Genomic DNA, 25880 nt, shown 5'->3' on the forward strand with positions numbered 1-25880 from the left:
CACTTTCAACCAGAAGAGTCCTAAACTACCTTTTCTTTCTGTCTTCAAGATGGTCTTCGTACTATTTTTAAAGTTAATTTTCCCTGGGTTTCTATTATTATTTATGTTTATATTATTTACTTGCTACTTACTACTTACATTCATATACACACACATCTTCTTGTAAACAAATATTGGAAAACAATATGGAGATTCCTTAAAAAACCCTATGATCCAGCAATCCCACTCCTGGGCATGTATCCAGAGGGAACTCTGATTTGAAAAGATACACACACATCAATGTGCACAGCAGCACTATTTACAATAGCCAAGACATGAAAACAACCTAAATGTCCATCAACTGATGACTGGATAAAGTTGTGGTATATATATACACATACATATACATACACACAGTGGAATACTACTCAGTGATGAAAAAGAATAAAATAATGCCACTTGCAGCAACGTGGATGGACCTGGAAATTGTCATACTAAGTGAAGTAAGCCAGAAAGAGGAAGAAAAATACTGTATGATATCATTTATATGTGGAATCTAAAAAAAAAAATACAAATGAACTTATTTATAAAACACAGACAGACTCAGAGACATAGAAAGCAAACTTATGGTTACCAGGAGGAAAAGGGGGAGAGGGGATGGGGAGAAATAAATTGGGAGTTTGGGATTTGTAGATACTAACTGTGATATATAAAATAGATAAACAACAAGGTCCTACATTATAGCACAGGGAACTCTATTCAATACCTTGTAATGGCCTATAATGCCAAAGACTATAAAAAGAGATCTGTATAAATGAATCACTATGCTGTACAGCAGAAACTAACACAACACTGTAAATCAGTTATACCTCAATTTTAAAAATGGGCTAAAGGAGTTGAATAGACATTTCTCCCAAGAAGATATGTGAATAGCTAATGAGCACATGAAAAGATACTCAACATTACCAATCACTGGGGAAATGAATGCAAATCAAAACTAATGAGATATCACCTCACACTCAGTAGTATGGCTATTAAAAAAAAAAACCACAAGTGTTGACATGAATGTGGAGAAATTGGAATCCTAGTATACTGTTGGTGGGAATGTAAAATGGTACAGCTGCTATGGATTACAGCATGGAGTTTCCTTTAAAGAATTAAAAATAGAATTACCATATGACCCAACAGTTCCACTTCTCAGGATATACCCAAAAGAATTGCAAGTAGGGTCTCAAAGAGATATTTGTACACCCATGTTCATAGCAGGATCATTCACAATAGTTAAAATGTGGAAGCAGCCCAAGTGTTCATCAATGGATAAATGGATAAGCAAAATGTAGTAATTAATACATAAAGTGGAATATTATTCAGCCTTAAAAAGGAAGAAAATTCTACAATATGCTACAATGTGAATGAACTTCGAGGGCATTACGCTAAGTGAAATAAGCCAGTCCCCAGAAGACAAATACTATTTGATTCCACTTATATGAGGTACTTAGACTAATTAAAATTGTAGAGACACAAAGTAGAATGGTGGTTGCCAGGGCCTGGAGAGAGAGAAGAATGGAGAGTTACTGTTTAATAGATATAGAGTTTCAGTTTTACAAGATGAAACAAATTATGGGAATGGATGGTGGTGATGCCTGCACAACAGAGTGAATGTATTTAACGCCACTTAAAAATGGCTGAGATGGTAATGCTATGATGTATTTTCACACAATAAAAAAAAGAAAAAGTATATAGGATAGGATCCAAAGCTTTCCATCAAGGCAGTATCAGGCGTTCTTCAGTAAGAGCTTGTAGCAGCACTTTATAGTGCTGTCTACATAACTGTCCAGAGCTACTCTTTGCCCCCATTCCTCTAGGTGATGCTCAAGTATAGAGAAATGAGATCCACATTGGACAGGTCTAGGAGTTGCCCTGACTTAAAAGGCTCATGTCCCACAGAAGTCTGTATCTCTTAAAACAGTTCCACAGGCATAATGTTCATAGTCCCCATAAGGGTTCTGCCAAGTTACAAGAGTCACCACTTAAGGGGGCTCAAAGATTTGGCTTACAATAAGATATTTATAGTTCTTCCAGTTCTAACCAATCAGGTGTCATTTTAACATAGCATTTAGCATAATATTGCTTAGGAAGATAGCTGACATTCTACCTTTATCAGGTTTTCAGTGGAACATAGTTAAAATTTTAATCAAAGGTCAAAAATTCATGAAGAAAGGAAAAAAAATTTGTTAACCCTTTACACACACACATTAACCCATTTATTCCTCACTACAACAAAATTAAGTAGTTGATATTATTATCCCTTTTTACAGATAAGGAAACTTAGGTACAGAGAAATTATGCAACCTCCTCATAGTCACACAACATTAATAAAGATGGTAGAACATGAACCTAGGCAGTATTGCTCCAGCATGTACACTTTCTCATTCATTGTGTTAAGCAAAATAATAGCTTTCCAAGATATCCACATTCCAATCACCAGACCCTATGACTATGTTGTCTTATGTGGCAAGGGAGAATTAAGATTACAGAAGGATTTATATTTACTAATTAGCTGACCTTGAGAAGGGGAGATTATCCTGGATTATCCAGGTGGTCCCAGTGCAACCACAGGGGTCCTTATAAGTAAAAGAGGGAGACAGGAGATACAGTGTCAATTTGATAAAGTGGAGGTACAGCCGTTACTAATACTGAAGATGGAGGAAGAGGCCAAAAGCCAAGGAAAAGCTGGAAAAGGCAAGGATATGAATTTTCCCCTGGAACCTCCAGAAGGGATACAACCTTGCAGACACTGATTTTAATTCAGTGAGACCCATTTTGGACTTCCGGCTTCCAGACCTATAAGATAATAAGTTTGTGTTATTTTAAGCCACCAAGTTTATGGTAATTTGCTACAGCAGCAATAGGAAACTTGATACAATCACTATACTATACTGCATGTCATATTATACTGTACTTCTTGCTGCCAGGCCTCCCCACATTGCTGGTTTGCTTCTGCATGTAACATTCTGCCTCCTTTCCCCATTTCTGGAAGCCCTTTTCTGGCTCCCCTCTACAGTCTAGATTGGTTGTTTCACCTCTGTGTTTCTGTCTTATTCTATCATACTTCTCATTATGCATGTCAGATAATGTAGATCTTAACTACCTGTCTATCTCCTACTCACCTTTCAAGAGTTAACTCACATGTTACTACTGCCTGGATTCTTTCCTGAACCCCAGCCCCTCAGCTTGGACTAGGAATTCCTGCTCTGTTTTCGTATAATAGCACTTGCTGATCTTTGTCATAACATTTACCCTCTCAGTTATAAATGTTTACTTGTCTGCTCTCCCATTAGACACTGTTCCTTCTCACCTTAGTATCCTTGGTACCCAGCCTAGTACCTAGCACATAGTAAGAGATTAAATAATGTTGGATCAATGAATCAATGATTTGTCACTTAGAATTGTTCTTGGAATATTATATTCATCTTGAGGCTGAAAATTAATTTTTTTCTTCAGAGTATGAAAAGTAGCTCACTGTGGCCACCGTCAAGAATATGGTAACCCTGCTGATCTGAGGTTTATCCCTTTCAGCATTCATTGTCTCAAATGATCATTAAATTTTAGCACTATTTCCCTAGATAATAGCCTAATTCTTTTTCCCCTCCAATTTCGCATGAGAAAAAAATCGAATATTTTATCTGGCATAACATTTTAGTGCAGATTGGGATTCCACTGTATGGTCCAAGACCTTTGAGCCACAGAAATTTCTTTGGCTCTTGTTCTTTGTGGACCTTCTAGGTTTTTATCTTTTAGCTGTATCTCAGGATGAGTATTTCCATTCACCTTCCAGGACTTTGCACTTCCATGCCTTCTTCTTCACTGTATTCTTGGTCTTGAGAGTCCCTATATGAACCACAGAGGATCTCTTGAATCTAGACCTGGGTTATCTGGGAGAAAACTTCATCTAGCTTTTTTGTTTCTCCTACAGGCTCCTCAGTAAGCAAGTTTGCTTCTTACGACTCACAGAAGGAAGCTTTTCTTTTCATGATATCTATACCTTCTAAGTTCTAGTGTGCTGTAACTCTGAGACTAGGCCAGAGTAAATTGAACTTTAGCTCAGATCATGACTGTTTATAAACAAATTTGAACTGAGTTTAAAGACAAGAAAAATAAATTAAGTCAGAACATGAGAACCTATAAATGCATAATTCACAATTAAGATATTCCAAAGATATTCAGAGAATCTTTCTAAAGTATACATGAGCAAAGGAGTTAAAAGCCATATAAGAACAGTGGGCACAAGGAAATGCTGGCCTATTGATGGGATTGTACAGTAAGAATGTAATTTTGATTCAGAAGAGATTCTGACTGCAGAGGTTTTTCTAATGAAGAACTGCTCCTTGGATCAAGTGGGTGTGATGTGAATGCATTTAGAACCCTGAGTGAAGACTTAATGAGAATTTCTTCTATTTGATTGGTGTTTGTATGGAATCGGGTTACTGTAGAATATGGAAAAATGGTTTTGCTCCAGTTTCTTTTTTAAAAATGAAAAGCATTGTCCTAATTGAACTTGTTTTGACATTCTTGCTGCCCCACACAGGTCACATTGCAACATGGAACAAAAGAATAAAGCTAGAGGGTAACACAAGGCCTTGACCAAAATGCTGTAAATGTTAGGAATGGTGTTATTACTTGCATATGAAACCTTTAAATAAAGAATGTTATGTGGGATATGCATTCATCTCCATATTGAAAAGGCCATGTTGAAAATAAAATGTCATGGAGTTAGCAAAAATGAGGATTAAGATTGTCTGAAAATTAGTCATTTGATTGCTCTAAGAATTTGATTATAGTTCATATGCTATTTATACATATGCATTTTTCTTTAAATCATTTGAGGTTAGGGCTCTTCTCAAAATGAAGGGGTCTTTAGATATTGGAATAAAAGAGTTAACTGCAGTTATAGTTGGAATACTAACATAATAACAACATTTTTTGAGTATTTACTTGGTATGCCAGCCACTATTCTAAGTTATATATATATGTGTGTGTGTATACATATATATATATAAAGTCATTTTACTATAATTTCAGTATATTTTGATGACTTGATTCAGTGTATGTAGTCTCAAAGAAGTAGTCAGAAGTTTCTCCTCTTGAAAAAGGGTATCTGGGTAATTTTTACTGCTTTAATATAAATCTGAATGCTATTTTGAAGACATTTGATCACTCAATATTGTGGTTGATCAAAAACAGCTATGTGTATCCTTTTCCTTTTGAAAAGCAGTTTATTGTTTAGTTTTTATTTTCCCCCACTGATGTAGACTACTAAATGGAGTAGGGTGATTTCAGAAATCATTTTACAATTATATGTGCCCTTATATGTTAACATTCATTTTGGCAACATGTGTACCTTGTATATGTGCGCATAGTTTCTGCAGAGAACTGCTTAAGGAGTGTGGAATTTTTTTTCCAATCTGTATTCAAATCTATGTAGTAAGGAGCAGGCATTTGATCTGCAGTTCTGAATAAATTGGTTATCCATCAGCATACAAGACAACTTGTTCTATAAGTCTGTGCTCCACAGAGTGGTTGGGGGTGGAGGGAATGAATTTATCATTTTTAAAGTGATTATGTTTTATGCATACTAGATGTTAAAATGAATTTTCCAGACAAATCTTCCCATTTTATTTTTTTCTTAAAAAATGTTTCCAAAATAACAACAACAACAACAAAATTCAGTCTTTTAAAGTATGCACCTGATTCCCTTAATAGAGATCCAAGTGAAAAAGTACTGGAAAACTAGGTAATGTAAGGGTATCTCTAAATGAATGCCTGAGCTTGGGAAGCCTTATTGTTCTTTAACCGTGGCTGAGGGCACAGATGGAGAGCAGAGACCCTTGCCTGCTGAAGCTGGTGCTGAGAAGGGCCTGTGGCTGCTCTTCAGAGGTTAATACAAGGAAAACCTCTTGATTTGCCAAAGGATTCTGGGAGGGGAGCAGATGGCCACAAGAAGGGCCCTCTAGCTTACTCAGCTGCTCGGAGAAGCTTAGGGTGACCTCTCTAATACAAACAAACCAAGTAGCTCTCAGGGTAATGGGCAGCATCATTTGTATTCCCGAATAACAATACTGCTCCTCACTTTGCAATCTCTTGCACTCTCACCCAGTATGTGGACGCCATCTGCTTCTTGTGAACTTACGTGGGCTCTGGATCTGGCCAGTTGGGATTGCTATTGCATGATACCTCCGAGAAGTATATTCTTTATAGATTACTTACACAAGTCTGATAGGCATATAAGTATTATTACGTCTATTTGTATAGTTAAGAAACTGAAGCAAAGAGGAATTGAGGGGCACTGGTGTTAGAATTCAAGCACCCTGATTCCTCAGCTCTGTATATCATGGCGTGAGTCCACCGAGCCATTCCAATGTTCTTGTATAGGCAGTAGTTATCCAGCTTTTGAATAAGGCTTTCTGGAAAGGAAATTCGTTGTTTTGAGGATGTTTTAAGCCTTTTGTGGCTGCAGTTTTTTTAAGTGATGGAAAGGAAAAAGAGTGGCTGCTGGTATACTGCTCTGACCTTCCCGGAGACAGGAATTAAGTGAGAAGTTCTACTTTACAATATATAGTTTCATCAAAACCAAATTTATTCAAAAGTAAAGCTTTCTCATTCAAAGGGATTTCCTAGTTTACATCTCTCTCTCTGTGTATACACTTAAGCTGACCATGAGAAAAGTTATTCTTTTTTGTAAACCACAGTTCTCCTTTTCCCTGCCATTGGCTGAAACTGCATTCATTTTCATGCATTAGCACCTGCTCAGGGGTCTGTTGAATCAAAAGAGCAATGAGCAAAGTGGTTTTAACTGCTCACGCTCTTCTAGAGGCTTTCTTGCACTCAGAAACACAAAAGACTTTGAATGGTGTCAGAGGGCTGTACTGAGAAGTGCTTTCCTTTAGAACTTTCAGATGATTCACTCACTCTGTTGAGACATTGTCTTGTACACGTGAGTTCACGAGCCCATCTTCATTCCAACTGTGAGAACATTCCAGAGCACTTGTCAGTTTCAGTTGCGTACAACAATTGCCCAGGAAACCAGGCAAATATCAGAGTTTACTGACTTGTCATTAGTACATCTTTGTAGAACTGTGCTTGCTAATTACTTTTATAAAATTTTGTATACATAATTTAAACTGCATAATCGTATTCAGTATATCATTGTAGTTAAAAGCGCAGGCTCTGAAGCCAGACTACCTGGTTCAAATCCCAACCTTACCTTCTACAGGCTATGTGATTGATCTTAGACAAGCTTCTGTACCTCTCTGAGCCTCAGTTTCCTCATCTGAAAAAGGAGAATAATAAACAAACTTATCTTTTAGGGTTATTGTGAATTATTTAATTAGTTAACTAATTAAATATTTTATTAGTTAATAAGTGGGAAATACTTAGAACACTCTCTGGCTCATAGTAAGTATCCAATAACTGTTAGCTAATGAAACTGCTCATCTTTTTTTGGGGGGGGGGTTACATTTTTTATTGATTCATAATCATTTTACAGTGTTGTGTCAAATTCCAGTGTTCACAATTTTTCAGTCATTCATGGACATATACACACTCATTGTCACATTTTTTTCTCTGTGATTTGTCATAACATTTTGTGTATATTTCCCTGTGCTATACAGTATAATCTTGTTTATCTATTCTACAATTTTGAAATCCCAGTCTATCACTTCCCACCCTCTACCCCTCCCGTAACCACAAGTCTGTATTCTCTGTCCATGAGTCTATTTCTGTCCTGTATTTATGCTTTGTTTTTGTTTGTTTGTTTGTTTTTGTTTTTTAGATTCCACATATGAGCGATCTCATATGGTATTTTTCTTTCTCTTTCTGGCTTACTTCACTTAGAATGACATTCTCTAGGAGCATCCATGTTGCTGCAAATGGCATTATGTTGTCGGTTTTTATGGCTGAGTAGTATTCCATTGTATAAATATACCACATCTTCTTTATCCAGTCACCTGTTGATGGACATTTAGGCTGTTTCCATGTTTTGGCTATTGTAAATAGTGCTGCTATGAACATTGGGGTGCAGGTGTCATCCTGAAGTAGATTTCCTTCTAGGTACAAGCCCAGGAGTGGGATTCCTGGGTCATATGGTAAGTCTATTCCTAGTCTTTTGAGGAATCTCCACACTGTTTTCCATAGTGGCTACACCAAACTGCATTCCCACCAGCGGTGTAGGAGGGTTCCCCTTTCTCCACAGCCTCTCCAGCATTAGTCATTTTTGGATTTTTGAATGACGGCCATTCTGACTGGTGTGAGGTGATACCTCATTGTAGTTTTGATTTGCATTTCTCTGATAATTAGTGATATTGAACATTTTTTCATGTGCTTTTTGATCATTTGTATGTCTTCCTTGGAGAATTGCTTGTTTAGGTCTTCTGCCCATTTTTGGATTGGGTTGTTTATTTTTTTCTTATTGAGTCGTATGAGCTGCTTATATATTTTGGAGATCAAGCCTTTGTCGGTTTCACTTGCAAAAATTTTCTCCCATTTCATAGGTTTTCTTCTTGTTTTATTTCTGGTTTCCTTTGCTCTGCAGAAGCTTGTAAGTTTCATTAGGTCCCATTTGTTTATTCTTGCTTTTATTTCTTCTAGGAGAAAATTTTTTAAATGTATGTCAGATAATGTTTTGCCTATGTTTTCCTCTAGGAGGTTTATTGTATCTTGTCTTATGTTTAAGTCTTTAATCCATTTTGAGTTGATTTTTGTATATGGTGTAAGGGTGTGTTCTAGCTTCATTGTTTTACATGCTGCTGTCCAGTTTTCCCAACACCATTTGCTGAAGAGACTGTCTTTATTCCATTGTATATTCTTGCCTCCTTTGTTGAAGATGAGTTGACCAAAAGTTTGTGGGTTCATTTCTGGGCTCTCTATTCTGTTCCATTGGTCTATATGTCTGTTTTGGTACCAATACCATGCTGTCTTGATGACTGTAGCTCTATAGTATTGTCTGAAGTCTGGGAGAGTTATTCTTCCAGCCTCTTTCTTTCCCTTCAGTAATGCTTTAGCAATTCTAGGTCTTTGATGGCTCCATATAAATTTTATTATGATTTGTTCTAGTTCTGTGAAATATGTCCTGGGTAATTGTATAGGGATTGCATTAAATCTGTAGATTGCCTTGGGCAGTGTGACCATTTTAACAATATTGATTCTTCCAATCCAAGAGCATGGAATATCTTTCCATTTTTTAAAGTCTTCTTTAATTTCCTTCATCAATGGTTTATAGTTTTCTGTGTATAATTCTTTCGCCTCCTTGGTTAGATTTATTCCCAGATATTTTATTACTTTGGGTGCTATTTTAAAGGGGATTGTTTCTTTACTTTCTTTTTCTGTTGATTTATCGTTAGTGTAAAGAAAGGCAACTGATTTTTGAACATTAATTTTGTAACCTGCTACCTTGCTGAATTCTTCAATCAGCTCTAGTAGCTTTTGTGTGGACCTTTTAGGGTTTTCTATATATAGTAACATGTCGTCAGCATATAATGACACTTTTACCTCTTCTTTTCCAATTTGGATCCCTTTTATTTCTTTCTCTTGCCTGATTGCTGTGGCTAGGACTTCCAGGACTATGTTGAATAGGAGTGGTGATAGTGGGCATCCTTGTCTTGTCCCAGATTTTAGTGGGAAGCTTTTGAGTTTTTCACCGTTCCCTCTATACCCACTTTGGCGAGAGTTTTTATCATAAATGGGTGTTGAATTTTATCAAATGCTTTTTCTGCATCGATTGAGATGATCATGTGGTTTTTGTCCTTTCTCTTGTTGATGTGATGTATTGCATTGATTGATTTGTGTATGTTGAACCAGCCTTGTGTCCCTGGGATGAACCCCACTTGGTCATGATGTATAATCTTTTTTATGTGTTGTTGGATTCTATTTGCTAAAATTTTGGTGAGGATTTTGGCGTCTATGTTCATCAGTGATATTGGCCTATAATTCTCTTTTTTTGTAGTGTCTTTGCCTGGTTTTGGTATCAGGGTGATGGTGGCTTCATAGAATGAGTTTGGGAGTATTCCCTCCTTTTCAGTCGTCTGGAAGAGTTTGAGAAGGACTGGTATGAGTTCTTTGTATGTTTGGTAGAATTCCCCGGTGAAGCCATCCGGTCCTGGACTTTTATTTGTAGGGAGGTTTTTAATTGCTATTTCTATTTCCTTTCTAGTGATCGGATTGTTTAAGTGTTCAGTTTCTTCTTGATTCAGTTTTGGTGGACAGTATGTTTCCAGAAACTTGTCCATCTCCTCTAGGTTATCCAGTTTGGTTCCATATAGTTTTTCATAATATTCTCGTATGATATTCTGTATTTCTATTTTGTTTGTTGTAATTTCTCCATTTTCCTTTCTTATTTTGCTAATTTGTGCTCTCTCTTTTTTCTTCTTTGTGAGTTTGGCCAGAGGTTTGTCGATTTTATTTACTTTTTCAAAAAACCAGCTTTTGGTTTGGTTGATTTTTTTCTATGGTCTTGTTAATCTCTATTGTATTTAATTCCTCTCTGATCTTTATTATTTCCTTCCTTCTGCTGCTTTTTGGGGCTTTTTGTTCTTCTTTTTCTAATTGATTCAGGTGGTGGGTTAACTTGTTTATTTGAGATTGTTCTTCTTTTTTGAGGAAGGCCTGTATCGCTATAAACTTCCCTCTTAGCACTGCCTTTGCTGTGTCCCATAGGTTTTGAGTGGTTGTGCTTTCATTATCATTTGTCTCAAGGTATTTTTTAATTTCAGCTTTGATTTCCTCATTGATCCATTGTTTTTTCAGAAACTGCTCATCTTTTATATTTTAAAAAACAAGTTGAAAATTGGCAGAAGCATAACAGCTGTCCATTTGAGTCATAAATATGAATATGGAAAAGAATCTTGGTGCTTCACTATTATTAGCTGGTGTACAAATTATTGTTACTTGCTCACCATCCTAGTAAAATTGTTTAATTATTGGCTGATTTTATTTTAATCATAAAATCAGGAGTTTTATAAACATGCTTAATTCTCTGTGAATCATGAATGTGTATATATAAATTAAAGATTCAGTTTAGTGTTCATTTATTTGTTCATCTATAAACAAACACTTACTAAACCCTTACAATGTGCCTGAGATGAAAATATAGAGATGAAAAGGATATAACCCCTGCTTTCAATGAGTTCACAGTCTAAAGGAAAAAGACAAATATAAAAACCAGTAATTACACTGATATCAAGTGCTGTAAGAGACACGACTGATGAAAAAATGAGAGCTCAAAAAGCAGCATTTAATTCTCCTAGGAGATCAGGGAAGATTTCCCAGAGTAGATATCATTTGAGTAGACAATTAAGGATAAGGAGGTGAGAAGGTCACACCTGGCCATAAATGCTAAGAAAACACAGCATAGTCAGGAATCTGCAAGTACTTTAGTCTGTTCAGTGTGTTGAGAAGTGGTGGGAATCGAGTCTGAAGACATAAAAAGAGGTCACATCATAGGTTCGAACTTTACCCTATAGTCAATGAGGAACCATTTGGAAGATTTTAAGCAGTTCAGTTCAGCAGACACTTTTATAATGTTTTTCTACACCAGACTCTGTCTGTGTTAGGTACCGAGACTATAAAAGGAATAGGTCACAGTTTAGTAGGAATGAAATGATTCATTTGTTTTAGAAAGATCATCCTGTTCATGTTGTGGAAGGTGGATAGAGGGAATAAGAGATGGGAGGATTAGTTAATCCAGGCAGGGGATTATAATGATTTTGGGTTGAGGCAATGTTAGGGGAGTTAAAGGGGAGGGACCAGAATGGAGTAATATTCAGGAGACAGAATCCACAGGATTTAGTGAATCCACACTCTTAGCTGTGGATCAGGCAGAGGAGCTAGGATGAATCCCAGAGCCACGGCTCCTGCCTGCTTCTCCAGCCTCATCACATGCTGCTTTACCCCACTTCCTGGTGGCTTTCCAGTTGCTGGTCTTCTTCCCATTCTTTGAACATTCCATGTTCCTCTGGGCCTTAGCACTTCTACATAGCCTTTTTTCCCCCTCCACATGTGTGCCTTTTTTCTACCTAGAGGCCTCTTTACCACTACTCTGCCATTCCCTATCCTTTCACCTAGTTAATTCTGATTTATTCTATAAAATTCTGCTCAAAATATTATTTCCTCAAGAAGCCCATCTTGTCCCTAAACCAGGTCAGATCTTCTATATCATATACTATCCTATCATTCTGTACTTCTTCACAATTAAAATTAAATAATTACCTGTGGACTTAGTTGTTTAATATCTGTCTCCCCAGCTAGAATATGAGTACCATGAAGTTGGGGATCTTTTAGTCTTTTCACAGATATATCCTTGGGACCTAACATAGTAGATGTTAAATAATTATTAGTTGAATGAATGAATTAACCTTGATTTAAGATAATTTTAAAAGGAGAAAAACTAGTATCTTTATATGTTTTGGCTCTTGGAATTTCTTGTAGTCTCTACCAGGAAGACATGTACTGTAACTTTTTGGTTACCAGATTGAATCTGACCAAGGAGACCACATACTGAATATTTTCTAACATTTGTCCCAGTTAGGATTCCATTTTTCTATTAGTTTGGTAATTAAGTATCATAATAGATGACAGTATTTAAATAAAGGATGAAAATTAAGTTAGTATGATTTAGCAATGTCCTAATTAAAAAAAAACTTTAAGAAGCAGTACCATGACTGTATAGCAAGGGAACTGTATTTAATTTCTTGTAGTAACATATAATAGAAAAGAATCTGAAAAGAAAAAATATACATGTATGTATATGTATAATGGAATCACTTTGCTATACACCTGAAACTAACATTGTATATCAACTACACGTAAATAAAAAATTTAAAAAAAAAAAGAAGCAGTACTAAACATCACTCTGATTTTCCTAAGCTAGGAAAATGAACTTGATGTTTGGGAAACATTAGAATAGAAATGAAATATGCTTGTTAGGAGCTTAGACTCTGAAGCCAGACTGCCTGGATTCAAATCCTAGCTCAGCCACTTACAAGCTGTGTAAACTTAGACAAGTTAATTAATTTCTCTAAGCCTCAGTTTCTTTACCTACAAAAAAAAATAGAAATAATAGTACTAAACACATAACATTGTGATGAGGATTAATGATGTAATATGTTTGTAAAGGAACACATGCTAAGTGCTTAAAAACTGTTAGTGATAAAAAATTATTCATTTTCTTTTTTAATCAAAAGCAGTTTGGCTGTATTCAGGAAGTATATTAATTTGAAGGAAACTCTTTACAAATGTATTTTTCCTAGTTGTTAAAGCCCAAGATGTTTCAGTATGTGAATTTACAGTCATTTTAATTTCTGTTATGTTTGTAATCATAACTTCAATAAAGTTAGAACAAATTGTATAACTTCTCTGAGCCTGTTCCTCATCTGTGAAATTCTTATCTCTTAGCTCCTGTATTAGTTGACTCTGGGTAAAATTTCTCTCTTGTGAACTAGACTATAAGCTGCATAGGCACAAATGTTAAAGCTTTTTCATTTAACATGATTTGGTTCAGCAACTGGGACACCATATAGTTTCATATGGAGGTAATATTTGAGCTAAACCATGAAGAACATAGGATTTCCTTATTTGGGGGAGAGAAATTTGGTTTATATCTTACACAAGTGTAAAACTGGCCCTTGGTAATTTCTGTTTAGTAAACAATGTCAATCATTTCCATTTCCTCTTGTGCCACTATTTAGTTCGGAAGGCAAGAGAATAAAAACTCTTTAAGCCATGAGCTACTCGTGGATTTTTCACAATTTCTTACTAATCCTGAAGTTCTCAGAGCTCTTGTTGCACTTTTAAGCATGACAAGCTCTAGCAAGGACCACCTGCAAAAAACTTGATTGTTTGGGGCCTCTGAGGCCATTTCTGCGTACTTTTTGAATCTTGCCCCATTCCTAAACGGCACTTGGAGCATGTTGAAGGCAAGGAAAACATGGCACATTTATAGGGTAACATGCTGGTAGGGGCTTATCCCATAACAGGCGTTTATAGGAGGTTGGTGATTTTCCTGGAAGCCAAGATGTCAGACCATTGTGATAAGTAATGCAGAAGGGGCTGTGGTACAATTTCATTCTTAAATTTCTAAACAATGTAGAGGCCAGGTAGGGAAGGTGCCTCAGACAAAGAACAGAAAGTTGAAATGAAGTATCTCTTTTTCTCAGGGCAAAGCTAGCTTTGTGATTTGAGGGTGAGTTGGAGGGAAGCATTCCTTGCCAAACTAAACAGGAACTCCTTGAAAGTATTTGGTGTATTCAGGGCTTACTCAGTATTAAAAGCATTTGAGAGTTGGTTTTCTTTCCCTCCTTGTGTATGAAGTGATAAAGCCACAAGAGGAACAGCTGCCTGTTTGACTATTTTCTTCAAAAAGTCAGGTCCTTAACCAGACCCACCATCCCTGACTGCTTTGCCCCAAAAAGACATGCTGTACAAAAGCAGGAAATATGGGCATTTGACCTTTATGGCCAACTGGAGCCACTGGTAAAGCAAACATATGTTGTTTCCCTGTATGCCTGCTTACTCCCTCTCCCACAAATCCATTCATTATCTTAATCATCTCAAGACTTACAACTGATAAACTAGACTGTTTTAAAAGTCTTGGACATTTTAATCAGCAGAATGATTTCACAATATGTGTTTTCTTTTTTGTATTTTAGGAAAATGTGAATGAAGTGTCATCACAAATAAGACATTCAGGAAAACTTTGTCTGTAAAGTAGTTGTTTGTCCATGAATTCTAAGCCATTTTTGTGGTTGTTTCTGTCACTTTTTTTGTTAAAAATTCACCATGCTTCAGGTGCTGTTTTTTCCTTATTTTATAGATGAAGATGTTAAGAGTCAGAAAAAGTGAGAAAGCTGAATTTTAAATAAAAAATAAACCCACCCTAATGAAATAGTAGATTGAGACAATGATCATCAATGACCACTAAAACTACTAGATGAAAAGTTGATAAGGAACTTTATAATGGATGGAGCAGGTAAACAACATGTGAACCCGGTGCTCAATCGTAACAGCACATAAGAAAGACCATCGGGCATTGTATGTCTCCTGATGTGATGTATTAGAAAGTATGCAACACAGCCTGTGAAGTAATTTTATCAAAAAGCTGAATGGTCAAGTTTCTCTAGAGCGAATATTATTTTTCAGTAAATAGATGAGGGGGAAAAGGAAGGAGAGGGAACTTGTCGCCTAAGAGACACATCAACCAAATGTAGTATCTGGACCTTGTTTGTTTCCTAATTTGAACAGCTCATTCCTATTTTTTGTTTTGTTTTTGAATTCAGTTGTGGCAATCTGAACAATGGATATTTGATATTAAGGAATTATTATTAATTTTAAATTCTTATCTTTTAGAAATACATAGAGGTATTTACGAATGAAATTATATTTCTGGGATTTACTTCAATATAATTCATTGAGGATGGCAGGGAAGGAGTTGAGAAAGGGTAAAGATTAAACCAATTTATCATTGTGTTGATAATTGTTGAAGCTGAGTGATGGATAGATGGGGACTTATTATACAGCACTCTTTCTACTTCTTTATTTGAAAATGTCCAAATAAAAGAGTTAAAAGGTAAAAAGAACACACAGTATGTATTCAGTAAATACATACTATACAAAAAATTTTTTTAAAATTAGGCTTCTACATCTTTGCTTAAATCAGCAGATTATTAATGGACATGCTTATGGCAGTTAGGTTTGCAATGGGAAAGAAACACTACATTGAATCTCTTCTATGAAGCTTTATTCTCAGGAGTAATTAAACTTGAAAAAAATGTTCCTGGGTTACAGTAAGGCAAGAAGTACCAATATTTAAAACTGACTTCCAGTTTACATTGTAAAAGATATGAAGGGAAAAAGGAACTTCCAGCAAAGAAACTTACACAGAGCCACCCAGAACCTTCTACCTTTCAAATGGGCCCAGCCCTGGATCATGAACTATATATACCAATGTTAATACAGCTAATGGAGCCCAAAGACTTACCCAGCTCAAATTAACAGGTTCCTCAGAGCATCATGGACCTTAACCAAAGCCTCTAGGGAGTCATGTCTGACTAGCTTTTGAAAAATATTTTGTAGAGAGTTTGTCAGTAGTTTCAACACTGACCTCTAATGTTTAAATTGATACTTGATATTTTGTCTCTAATTTCAAATTAACCTAGAGGATTCAAACCATTACCAATGTGATAAAAACTGAAATTGTAGAATTTCCATAAACATGAATGTTATTTTCTAATAGCTATTTTAGTTGTGTTGTTTTATAGTTTATATAAATGTGGTACTGATTACCATACAACACAATATTATACAGAGGCACTATAGTGTAACAGTAAAGAGTATGGGCTTTTGAGCCAGACTACCTGGGTGTGAATCTTGGCTTTGCCACTTACTAACATATTGACTTTGAGCAAGCTACTTAACCTCTCTGTGCTTATGCTTCCTCATACATAGAATGCGAATAATAATAGTAATCAGTCATGGTTTTCCAGAGAAACTGGATCAGTAGGAGATTTTGTATATACATACATATACCCACATACACATGAATATATATATATAATATATATATAAAATATATATAAAATTTATTTCAAGGAATCGACCTACACGACTATGGGAACTGGCAAGTCTGAAATCTGTAGGGTGGGCTATCAGGCTGGAAATTCTTGGGAAGGATCTCATGCTATGGTCTTAAGGCAGGATTTCTTCTTTCACAGAGAAACCTCAGTTTTGGCTGTAAAGACTTTCAACTGATTTGATGAGGCCCACCCATATTATTAAGGATAATTTCCTTTAGTTAAAGTCAGCTGATTGTAGATGTTAACCACATCTACAGAACACCTCCACAGCAATACCCAGATTAACTATTTGATTGAATAACTGGGTTCTTAGCGTAGACAAATCAACACATAAAGCTTACCATCACCCCTACTATCAAATTCATAAAAATTTGAAAATTTAATGAATTAATGCATGTAAAGCATTTAGAGCCTAACACATAGGAGGCATTCATACAAGTTAACTATTATTATGTATTCTTTAAATCCCAGAAGTACTTTGGTTCTAGAAAAGATAATAATAATAGATTCAGGATACTGACTATGAAATCATAATATATCTGTGCTAGAGTGAACTTTGGAAGTCTTCTAGACCAGCCTCTCATCTTAAAAATATGGAAGCTGAGGTCCAATCTGTTTTTCATATTACAGCCAGAATTATTTTGCTTTTTTATAGTGATGAATAATACACAGAGAAATCCCTGCCCTCATGGGGCTTACGTCTTAATAAAATACCCATTGTTTCTGTCCCAACTCCAACCAATATTCTTATTCCTTTTTTTACAGGAAGGGAATGAGAGATTTGAATTCCGAGACTGTGCTACACGCCAGGTGTCCCTGAGCAAGTAGAAATGTTTATACCTTTCAGAAGCTTGCAACCTAGGTTTTTCCCACATCAACATCATTATCTTATTTTGAAACTTTAAAGTAGTCCTTCTATGGGGTCTCTTTTTGTCAGGACTTAAGTCATTTCTCAAGAATATACTAAGGACTCCTGTGGGCCAGGGAAATCAAAAATGTACTTTCTTAACACCTGTTTTTTAACCTCTGTGAAACTTGGCCAAGTTGTCACTGATCCCCTTGACATGGAGACCCATTAACAAAAACTGCATAAAAGTATGAATAATAAATCTGTAGGACATTTTACGGTTTTACAAAGCACTTTCAAGAGACAGGCAGAACAACTGAGGAAGACGCTTAGGCTCAGAGTTGTAAAGTGAGTCTCTGGAAACTACACAGTAAGTAGCAGATCCTGGCTGCCTATTCCCTAGTGTAATGTGCTCCCTGTTGTGTTCCTCCGCTGGCCATGTCTGGGCGATAGAAATCTGGAGAGGAGCTCCTTCTCAGCCCCACAGTTCTCTTCCTTAGTTCTAGACTGAAGGCACTCTTATCCATACTTAATTATATTTGAATGTAACTTTTTTACTTTGCTTTAAACAAGTGACAAATTTTTTTTGACAATGAGTATTTTTAAATCTGCAGCTAAGTTTAGCTGAGAAAAAGCCTCTGTGAAGTTTAAAAAACATACCTGGAGGCAATGAAGTTACCTAATTAATTTTTATATTTTTCTTGCTTTAGAAATTAATCTTAACTTTTTCAGTAATGTGTACCTTTCTTTGGATTGGACCTAAATGTGCCTTTAGTAGTGTTAATTTTGCTAAATTTCATGAGTATGCTTATAAATGTAGCTCTTATTCTTACTTTAGTTAGCCATAATTAAAACTTGAACTTAGGAACATTGTTTTTTCTGCATTTTTTAATTCTGCCAGGTCACAATGATAGCTCTGAAACTTATGCATGCACATTTTATTATTTGGCAAATATTTCTTCAACAAATATAAGATTATTTTAAATTGCTTTCCTACTCACAGTGTGTGGTGCAATTAAGCAGGAAAGTCTCTGAAACTAGCCTCACCTTTGTTCCTGTCTATACTATACCATTTGGTACATCATATTGTAATTATTTATTTATGTGTCTGTGATTTTTGAGGATAAGCACTTTGTCATGGCATCTTTCAGAGGTGGTGTAATATAAATTGGAAAAAAAAAAAAACCTTTGGAGTCAGTCAGACCTGGTTCCAAATCCTAGGTCTGTCACTTGCTAGCTAAGGGGCCTTGGACAAATTACTTAACCTCTGAACCTCAGTTTACATACCTTTAAAATAAGGAAAATAATATCAGCTTCATAGGGTTGTTATGATAAATTACTAAATGCACCCAACACAGTTCTACTACATAGTAGGTGCTTTATAAATATTCAATATTCCTCTCCTTTTTCTAGGTCTAGCAGTCTGATACTTAAAGTCTTATTAAACTTTTGTTAAATGGTTGTTTGAGTATATATTTTGTCAAGGGAGAAGAATCATAGAGTAAAGAATAAACTGTTTTATAGAAGGAATTTGGTATTGAATTTGACTTTTTAAAATTTAATTGTAACTTAAAATGTATTTTCTCTACATTTCAAAATTATTGGTGCTGCATGCTAGTGAGTGGAGGTGTAACACTGCATAGTCTCACTGCACTAAGCTCTCTGGTTTCCATGTCTTTGGAGGCTTCTTGCCTTTTAGGTATTTCCCATGGTTACCATTTTGGAAGTGTTTGTTTTGAGGAAGAGTGTTGTTATTATCTTCCTTGTGGCATTCTTTTGGTTTCTTTCATTTATAGCTCTCACCTTACTCTAAATTGTACTGATGTTATTTGTAGACTTGTCTTTGGCCACGAAGAGCTTAAATTCTACTAGTGAGGTTCTTAACTTATTTGAGGTTCTTGATTAACCTTTTTCAGAGTATGATGAAAGATATGAAATGCCCCTCCACCCCAGAAGAATAAACATCTGTACAAACAAAAGTTTTCTTATTATTTCAGGAGGTTCATGGACTCCAGGATAAGGACTCTTTTTCTAGACTGTGTGTTCCTTAAGAGCAGTACCTGAGTTTCATTGACCTTTGATATAGCCTACCATGTATGTAGGAGATACTCAGAAATAGTTTCTGAACTGATGAATTGAAATGCAGAATGAAAATCTTCAAGTTTCTTACTAAGAATCTCTAAACACATCTTCTTTGTTTCCTTAGGCTTCCATCTCAGTGGCACAGTAACTGAGCCGCCCACTGCATCTGAACCAGCAGTGACTTACAAAGTTGCCATCAGTTTTGATCGATGCAAAATCACTTCAGTGACATGTGGCTGTGGGAACAAAGACATATTCTACTGTGCTCATGTGGTAGCACTGTCACTCTACAGGATCCGTAAACCAGACCAAGTCAAATTGCGTCTTCCTATCTCAGAAACCCTTTTCCAGATGAATAGGGACCAGCTACAAAAGTTTATTCAGTATTTAATCACGGCACACCACACTGAAGTTCTTCCTACTGCACAGAAACTGGCAGATGAGATTCTATCCTCCAACTCCGAAATCAACCAAGTAAATGGTAATTGTACAACATTTTTGTTGCTAAAAATCTATTTTGTTGCTTTATTGCATGTTTAGAGGTTGGGATACTTTTGCAGTTGTAATCAGTTAACCTTAATCAGTTCATTCTATCCACACTATCTATTAACTGTGTTTCTTAAAGCAGTCTAATTGTCTGCCTCATAAAGGTTTGGCAAAAAAAAGACTTAGAATATTAGAGTTACATACTGATCTAGTTTATGGACTTTATTTGTCCTTACAATCCCTACCTCCAGGAGCCTGGAATATTCAGGAGTGAGAGAAAGCATAGAATAACTAGTGTCATTCAGTGAAATGAGATGGATATGAGAATTCCTTAACATTTCAGGATCCTGCATACCATTATCAGGGTTATTCTAAAGAGCATCTGTGAGCATTGTGCTTATGAGCTATAAAATGGGAGGGTGCGTGGATGGAGAAAGATACTATGTTCACGTATTCATTCAACAAGTATATGTGCAAGTGACAGTGCTAATTGTTGAGGACATAAAACAGATATGGTTTCTGCCTTCAAGTAGCTAATAACCGAAGAGACAGACAAGTCTGAAATAAATGCTAACTTTTATTATGAAGACAGGTTGTAGATACTTAATCATAGGAAACCATTGAAGAATTTTGAGAAGATGAGCTACATGAGCCAATTTTTCATTTCGTTTGTTAGTTCCTACTATTTTCCAGGTATCTCATGCAAGGAATTTTATATATGTTTATTTAGTTTTCATAACTATACTGTAAGATAGGTATTATAACCATTTCCATTTTATAAATAAGGAAATTGTTTATAACGTAGGCTCACCTGACTTCAGAACTCAAGTTTTTTATGCTTCTCTATACTATCTCCCTATTTTTAGAAGATAACTTTGATATTAATGTAAACAACACAATGAGACCAGGTGGATGACCTGTGTAATACTATAGTCTATGTGCCAAAGGGCCTGCCTTTCCCAGTAGTCCAATAGAGCTAATGAAGTCCTACACACAATCTCACCACTCCTCAGAAACAAGGATAGGTAGGCTTCCAGGAACCCTTGCTAGCTAGTAGAAATAGTCTTCTATTGCTTTAGCCTCAAAGTTGTAGTGTTTACATGATAACTGAACTCTATTTGAGAGATACTGTTAAAGAGTGGCTTTACATATATCTTCTTATCCCACGTAGGGAAGCTGTTCTATTTTTCTGGGATTCCTTGGTATAGAGTTCTTAGGGACCTGAGTTCTGCTGTATCCCTAGGCCTGTAGCACCACAGCTGGGCTATGGCCTGCTTTTGTGTCTCATTTCACTAGCTCTTTCTCAGAATTTTTGCCTGTATCAGAGCTCACTTGCCTTTTCTTGAACTAACCACCTTGGTTCAGGATCTGTTTTGCACCTGCCTTGTCCACCACCATTGTTACCAAGGCAACCCTCTTCCCTCTTCTACCACTGTGCTAAAGCAACCTTTATCCCTCGTTACACCTCTCATCCCAGTATCTTATTGTTTGTCTGAAATTAGGCTTAAATTGTCACAGTGAACTTGAGATGTTATTCTCAACCTTCCCAGGAACTACTACTTTGGTACGTGTGTTTATCCCAGACTAACATTAGCTTTCTACCCCAGGTTCCCTAGTATTCCACAAAGTCTTTCCAAATATATTTCTAACAACCAGTGCTGATATAGGCAATAATACTGAAAATAGTGGGGAGGGAGGAATGGAGATATTTCAAGGCAATGTGGACTGGATTCAAAATCCAGATATGTAGGATGAGTTGGAAATGAAGAAGAGGAGGACGGGAGAAAACTAAGTTTCAAAATGTCCCTCTAGGATGGCTGGATTTGGTAATAATGTTGCCATTCACTTAGGGAACATAAAGGAAGGAATAAATTTAGAAGGAAGATGAACTTCAGTTTAAGTTTGAGGTACTTGCAGAACATTTAGGTAAAGATTTCTGATACACAGTTGGACATAAGGATATGGAACTGAGGACAAAAGTCAGAATTTTGGAGTTAGTAGCGTAGAGATGATCCTTGAAATCATATTTCTATTCCCTACTAAACCTTTAAACACTTAGAACAGCTTCCTTCTCCCCTCCGTCAAGCCCTACTCCTCACCAAAACAGACTTAAAAAGCAGGAATAAGATTTCTAAAACTGCTAGCTGCCTGCTTTTAATTTCTGGAATGGATCCAGGTATTGCTCTGCTCCTCACATCCCTGAAACCTTGTCTTTTATTAATTGCTGTAAGTGGTTTTAGCTAGACTGCCCTTATCCCCTTTGTACTGATGATCCAATTTGGACTATCTTTCCAACTCTTCATCCAGCATTGCTCTATGCTCTGTTAGTGATTTGCTCTGGTAACTCCATACCCTGAGATTCTCCAGCATACAGCATCCTGGCCAAGACTTAAGTTGCTGCTAATCCATAAAGAGAGATTGGATACCAAGAGAAAATTAAGATAACTTGAGGAGTCAGGTCGAGAACCATGTCTTACAAATTTCTGAGTCTCCATCACCAAGCATGGTACCTAGACAACAATATAGATTTGTTGAATGAATATAGCCATACATATCACAGGTGATGAAACAAGGGTCAGTGTAGGAATTAGCAAAGTAGAATGAGAAATGAGAAAAAGCTATCAAGTAATTATTACCAAAGTCAATATTAAAGTGAGTTTTAAGAAGTGAATGGTCAGCAGTGCTGAATATTGTGGAAGATGCAGACCAGAACTAACAAACATAGAACAGCAATTTGGAGGAAATAGGAACTATGCAGAGGGAAGAAAACCTTCAAAAATTATTAATATTATCATCATAGGAATAAAATAAGATATTGTAACCATGATATAAAAACTGGATAGTATAAAAAACCAATTTACAGAACAGAAAGAACTAATGAATATGACATATATAATGGTAAAAAATTATAAAACTGAATGATGGAAATGATGGAAAATAAAGGTAAGGAGAAATTCCTATAAAGTAGAGCAGAAAGATAGATTTTTTTAAAAAAGAAGACAAAGAGATGAAAAACAGAAGGAAAAAAATATCAAACATTAAAAGAATGAGTCCTGGAATTCCAATGTGTGAAAAGCAGGGGTCCCAGAAATACAAAACAGAGGTAAAGAATTCATCAATGAAATAACTGAAGAAAATTTCCTACAACAAAAACATGTAAGTTTCCAAAGCAGAAGAATGATACTAAATGCCCAGCAATGGGAAAAGAATTTTATGAATAAATGATCCTGGATCAATTGGAAATTCATGCAGGGAGAAAAAAGACTTGATTCCTACTCATGCCATACAGAAAAATCAGTTGCCAATGAATTGCAGATATAAATGTGAAAAGTAAAACAGTAAAGCATATAGGAGATAACATGAGAAAATATTTTCGTGTTCTTGAGGTAGAAAAAAATGTCTTAAGTAGAAGATTGATAAATTGGACTAAATTAAAAATTTTAAACTTCTGTTTCTCAAAAGGCACCATTAAGATACTAAAAAAGCAAGCAAGTAGTGGGAAAAGATATTTACAGTACATATAACTGACAAAGGGCTTATATCCTAAATACGTAAAGGACCCTTAAAAATAGTAAAATGGACAAGAAACACAAAAAGGCAGTTGGCAAAAAGGATATCCAAATGACTAATAAACGTATTAAAAAGGCACTTTAACTAATTAGTAATCAAAAATGCAAATTAAAACCACAGTGAGATACCAGTACATATTCACCAAAATGGCTAATTTTTTAAAAACTATCCATATCAAGTATTGGTGAGCATATTGAGCAGCTGAAACTAATTGCAGGTAGGAGTGTAAATTGTTATAGTCACTTTGGGAAACTGTTGGGCATCATCTAACTAAAGTTGAACCTGTGCGTACCCTATGACCCAGAAATTCTTCTCCTAGATATCTACCCAATGGAAATAAGTAGCATAATTTGTAATAGCCTGAAATAGAAACAGTCCAAATGTCCATCAACAGTAGAATTGCTTAATAAATTAATATGTTCATATAATGGAATACTAAACATCAATGAAAATAAAGTATCACTAAACACAAAAATAGGAGTCTTAACAGACACTATGTTGAGTGAAAGAAGCCAGACACCAAAGAATAAATCTTGTATGATTCCATTTATGTATAGTTCAAAAACAAGTCCTTAGTTTTAGAAGAAAGGATAGTGGTTCATTTGAGAAAAGAGGAAAGGCTAGGCTGCTGCTTCTATTTCTTGACTTCAGTGATAATTACACTAATATAATCACTATGTGATAATTCATCAGGCTTTAAAATTAATATTTGTGCACTTTTTATAACTTATATTTCAATTAGAATTTTTAATTTAATTTAAAAAGCATATATGCATGCATATGTACAGGGCAAAAAGACTGGAAGAAAATATACCATAATATTAACAAAGGTAACTTATGGCTGGAGGCATTATAGGTGGATTTTTATTGTCTTTATGCTTTAGTATATTTTCTACAATAAGCATGTATTCTTTTTTATAATTTAATAAAGGAGGTTTAAGAATGAAAGAAAAATTGGTTCCACAGACTTACTAGTTCCCTCAGGACCGGTCTCATTGTTGCGGCCTCAGTGCTAACTTGGAGCCTCAACCATATGATAGTTTGTTTCATAATTATTTATAGAAGACATCCTTTCTATTTTATCTCCACTTGTTACCATTTTCCTTATAATCCTGTGGAATTTTTCACATGAAAATGTTAAAGTGTTAATTATATTGACTGGGTCCACTTTACCACTGAGGGCAATTTGTTTCATACTCATCTCTTTTCATAAAAAGACTAAAAATGTTCTAACCCATGAACACGTATAGGGATACTTTTATCAATTTTTTTTAAGATTTTGCCTGGGAATGAGAGACATCTCGAGAAGCTGGTTGTGAACTCTAGGCCTGGTTTATCTATTTAAAATAATCTGTGCTCTTATTGATTCATTCCTAAAAGCTGTTCTTTTGTCTACTACCTGACCTTTAATGTTGATATTTCTTAAAGATTGATCCTAAGTTTTCTCCTCTTATTCTACATGATTCTTTAGGCAATCTCAGCTATATCCTTAACCTTAATGTCATGTGTATACTGACTCACAGGTTTATTTCTCCTATATCCAACTGATTAGTCCATATCAAAGAGACATCTCAAGATCAACATAGCCAAACATGAATTTATCTTCTTCCTCCAACTTGCTCAGTAAATAGCACCACCATCTAGCCACCAAATTATGATAGAAATCATGTGGTCATCTCTAACATGTTTTTCTCATAATCCACATGCGTTCCAGTGCAAGACCTGTTAAGTTTATCTCCCAATGTTTCATCATTTTCCACTTCTCTTTGTTGATACTGCCATCACCCCAAATAAAACCACTGTAATTAATCTCCCACCTAAATTGCTCCTATAGCCTTCTAACTGATCTTTCCATATCCATAGTTACTCCCTTCTGTTCCATTCTCCACATAGCCATCCAAAGTAAGTTTTCTATAACAACAGATTTTGTCATGTCATTTCTTGTTTAAAATCCTATTGCTCTTAGGATAAAATCCAAATTTCATATGGCCTACAAAGCCTTGCATGATCTGGCTTTTGCCTTCATTTTTACATGATATTCCCTCTGCTTGGAATACTTTTCCTATTCTCTCTCCCTTATCATACGTGTACTTAATTACCATAGTAATTTATGGCTTCTTGCTTTTTTGAGCAAAAAATACACACAGTATTTCCTCCACTCTCTGCCAGGCTAACTCTTATTCATTCCTCAGGTGTTCACTTAAATGTCACTTTCTCAGGGAAAACTCATTTGACTTGTCTTTCTTTACACACAAATATGTACATGTGTGTGATCATTTGCTTGACATACCTTT

At 35.7% G+C, this 25880-nt stretch overlaps 1 protein-coding gene across 1 annotated transcript in view; it reads left to right on the forward strand.

The window, feature by feature from the left end:
* The window catches only part of ZSWIM5 (zinc finger SWIM-type containing 5), a 136594-nt gene that overhangs the window by 65386 nt on the left and 45328 nt on the right, over nt 1-25880 (forward strand). The window contains exon 2 of the mRNA XM_006200408.3: nt 19655-20011. Within this exon, the coding sequence (XP_006200470.3) occupies nt 19655-20011 (357 nt within the window). The remainder of the gene's footprint in view (nt 1-19654; nt 20012-25880) is intronic.

The sequence above is a fragment of the Vicugna pacos genome, chromosome 13 (genome assembly GCF_048564905.1).
Source record: "Vicugna pacos chromosome 13, VicPac4, whole genome shotgun sequence".
NCBI lineage: Eukaryota > Metazoa > Chordata > Mammalia > Artiodactyla > Camelidae > Vicugna > Vicugna pacos.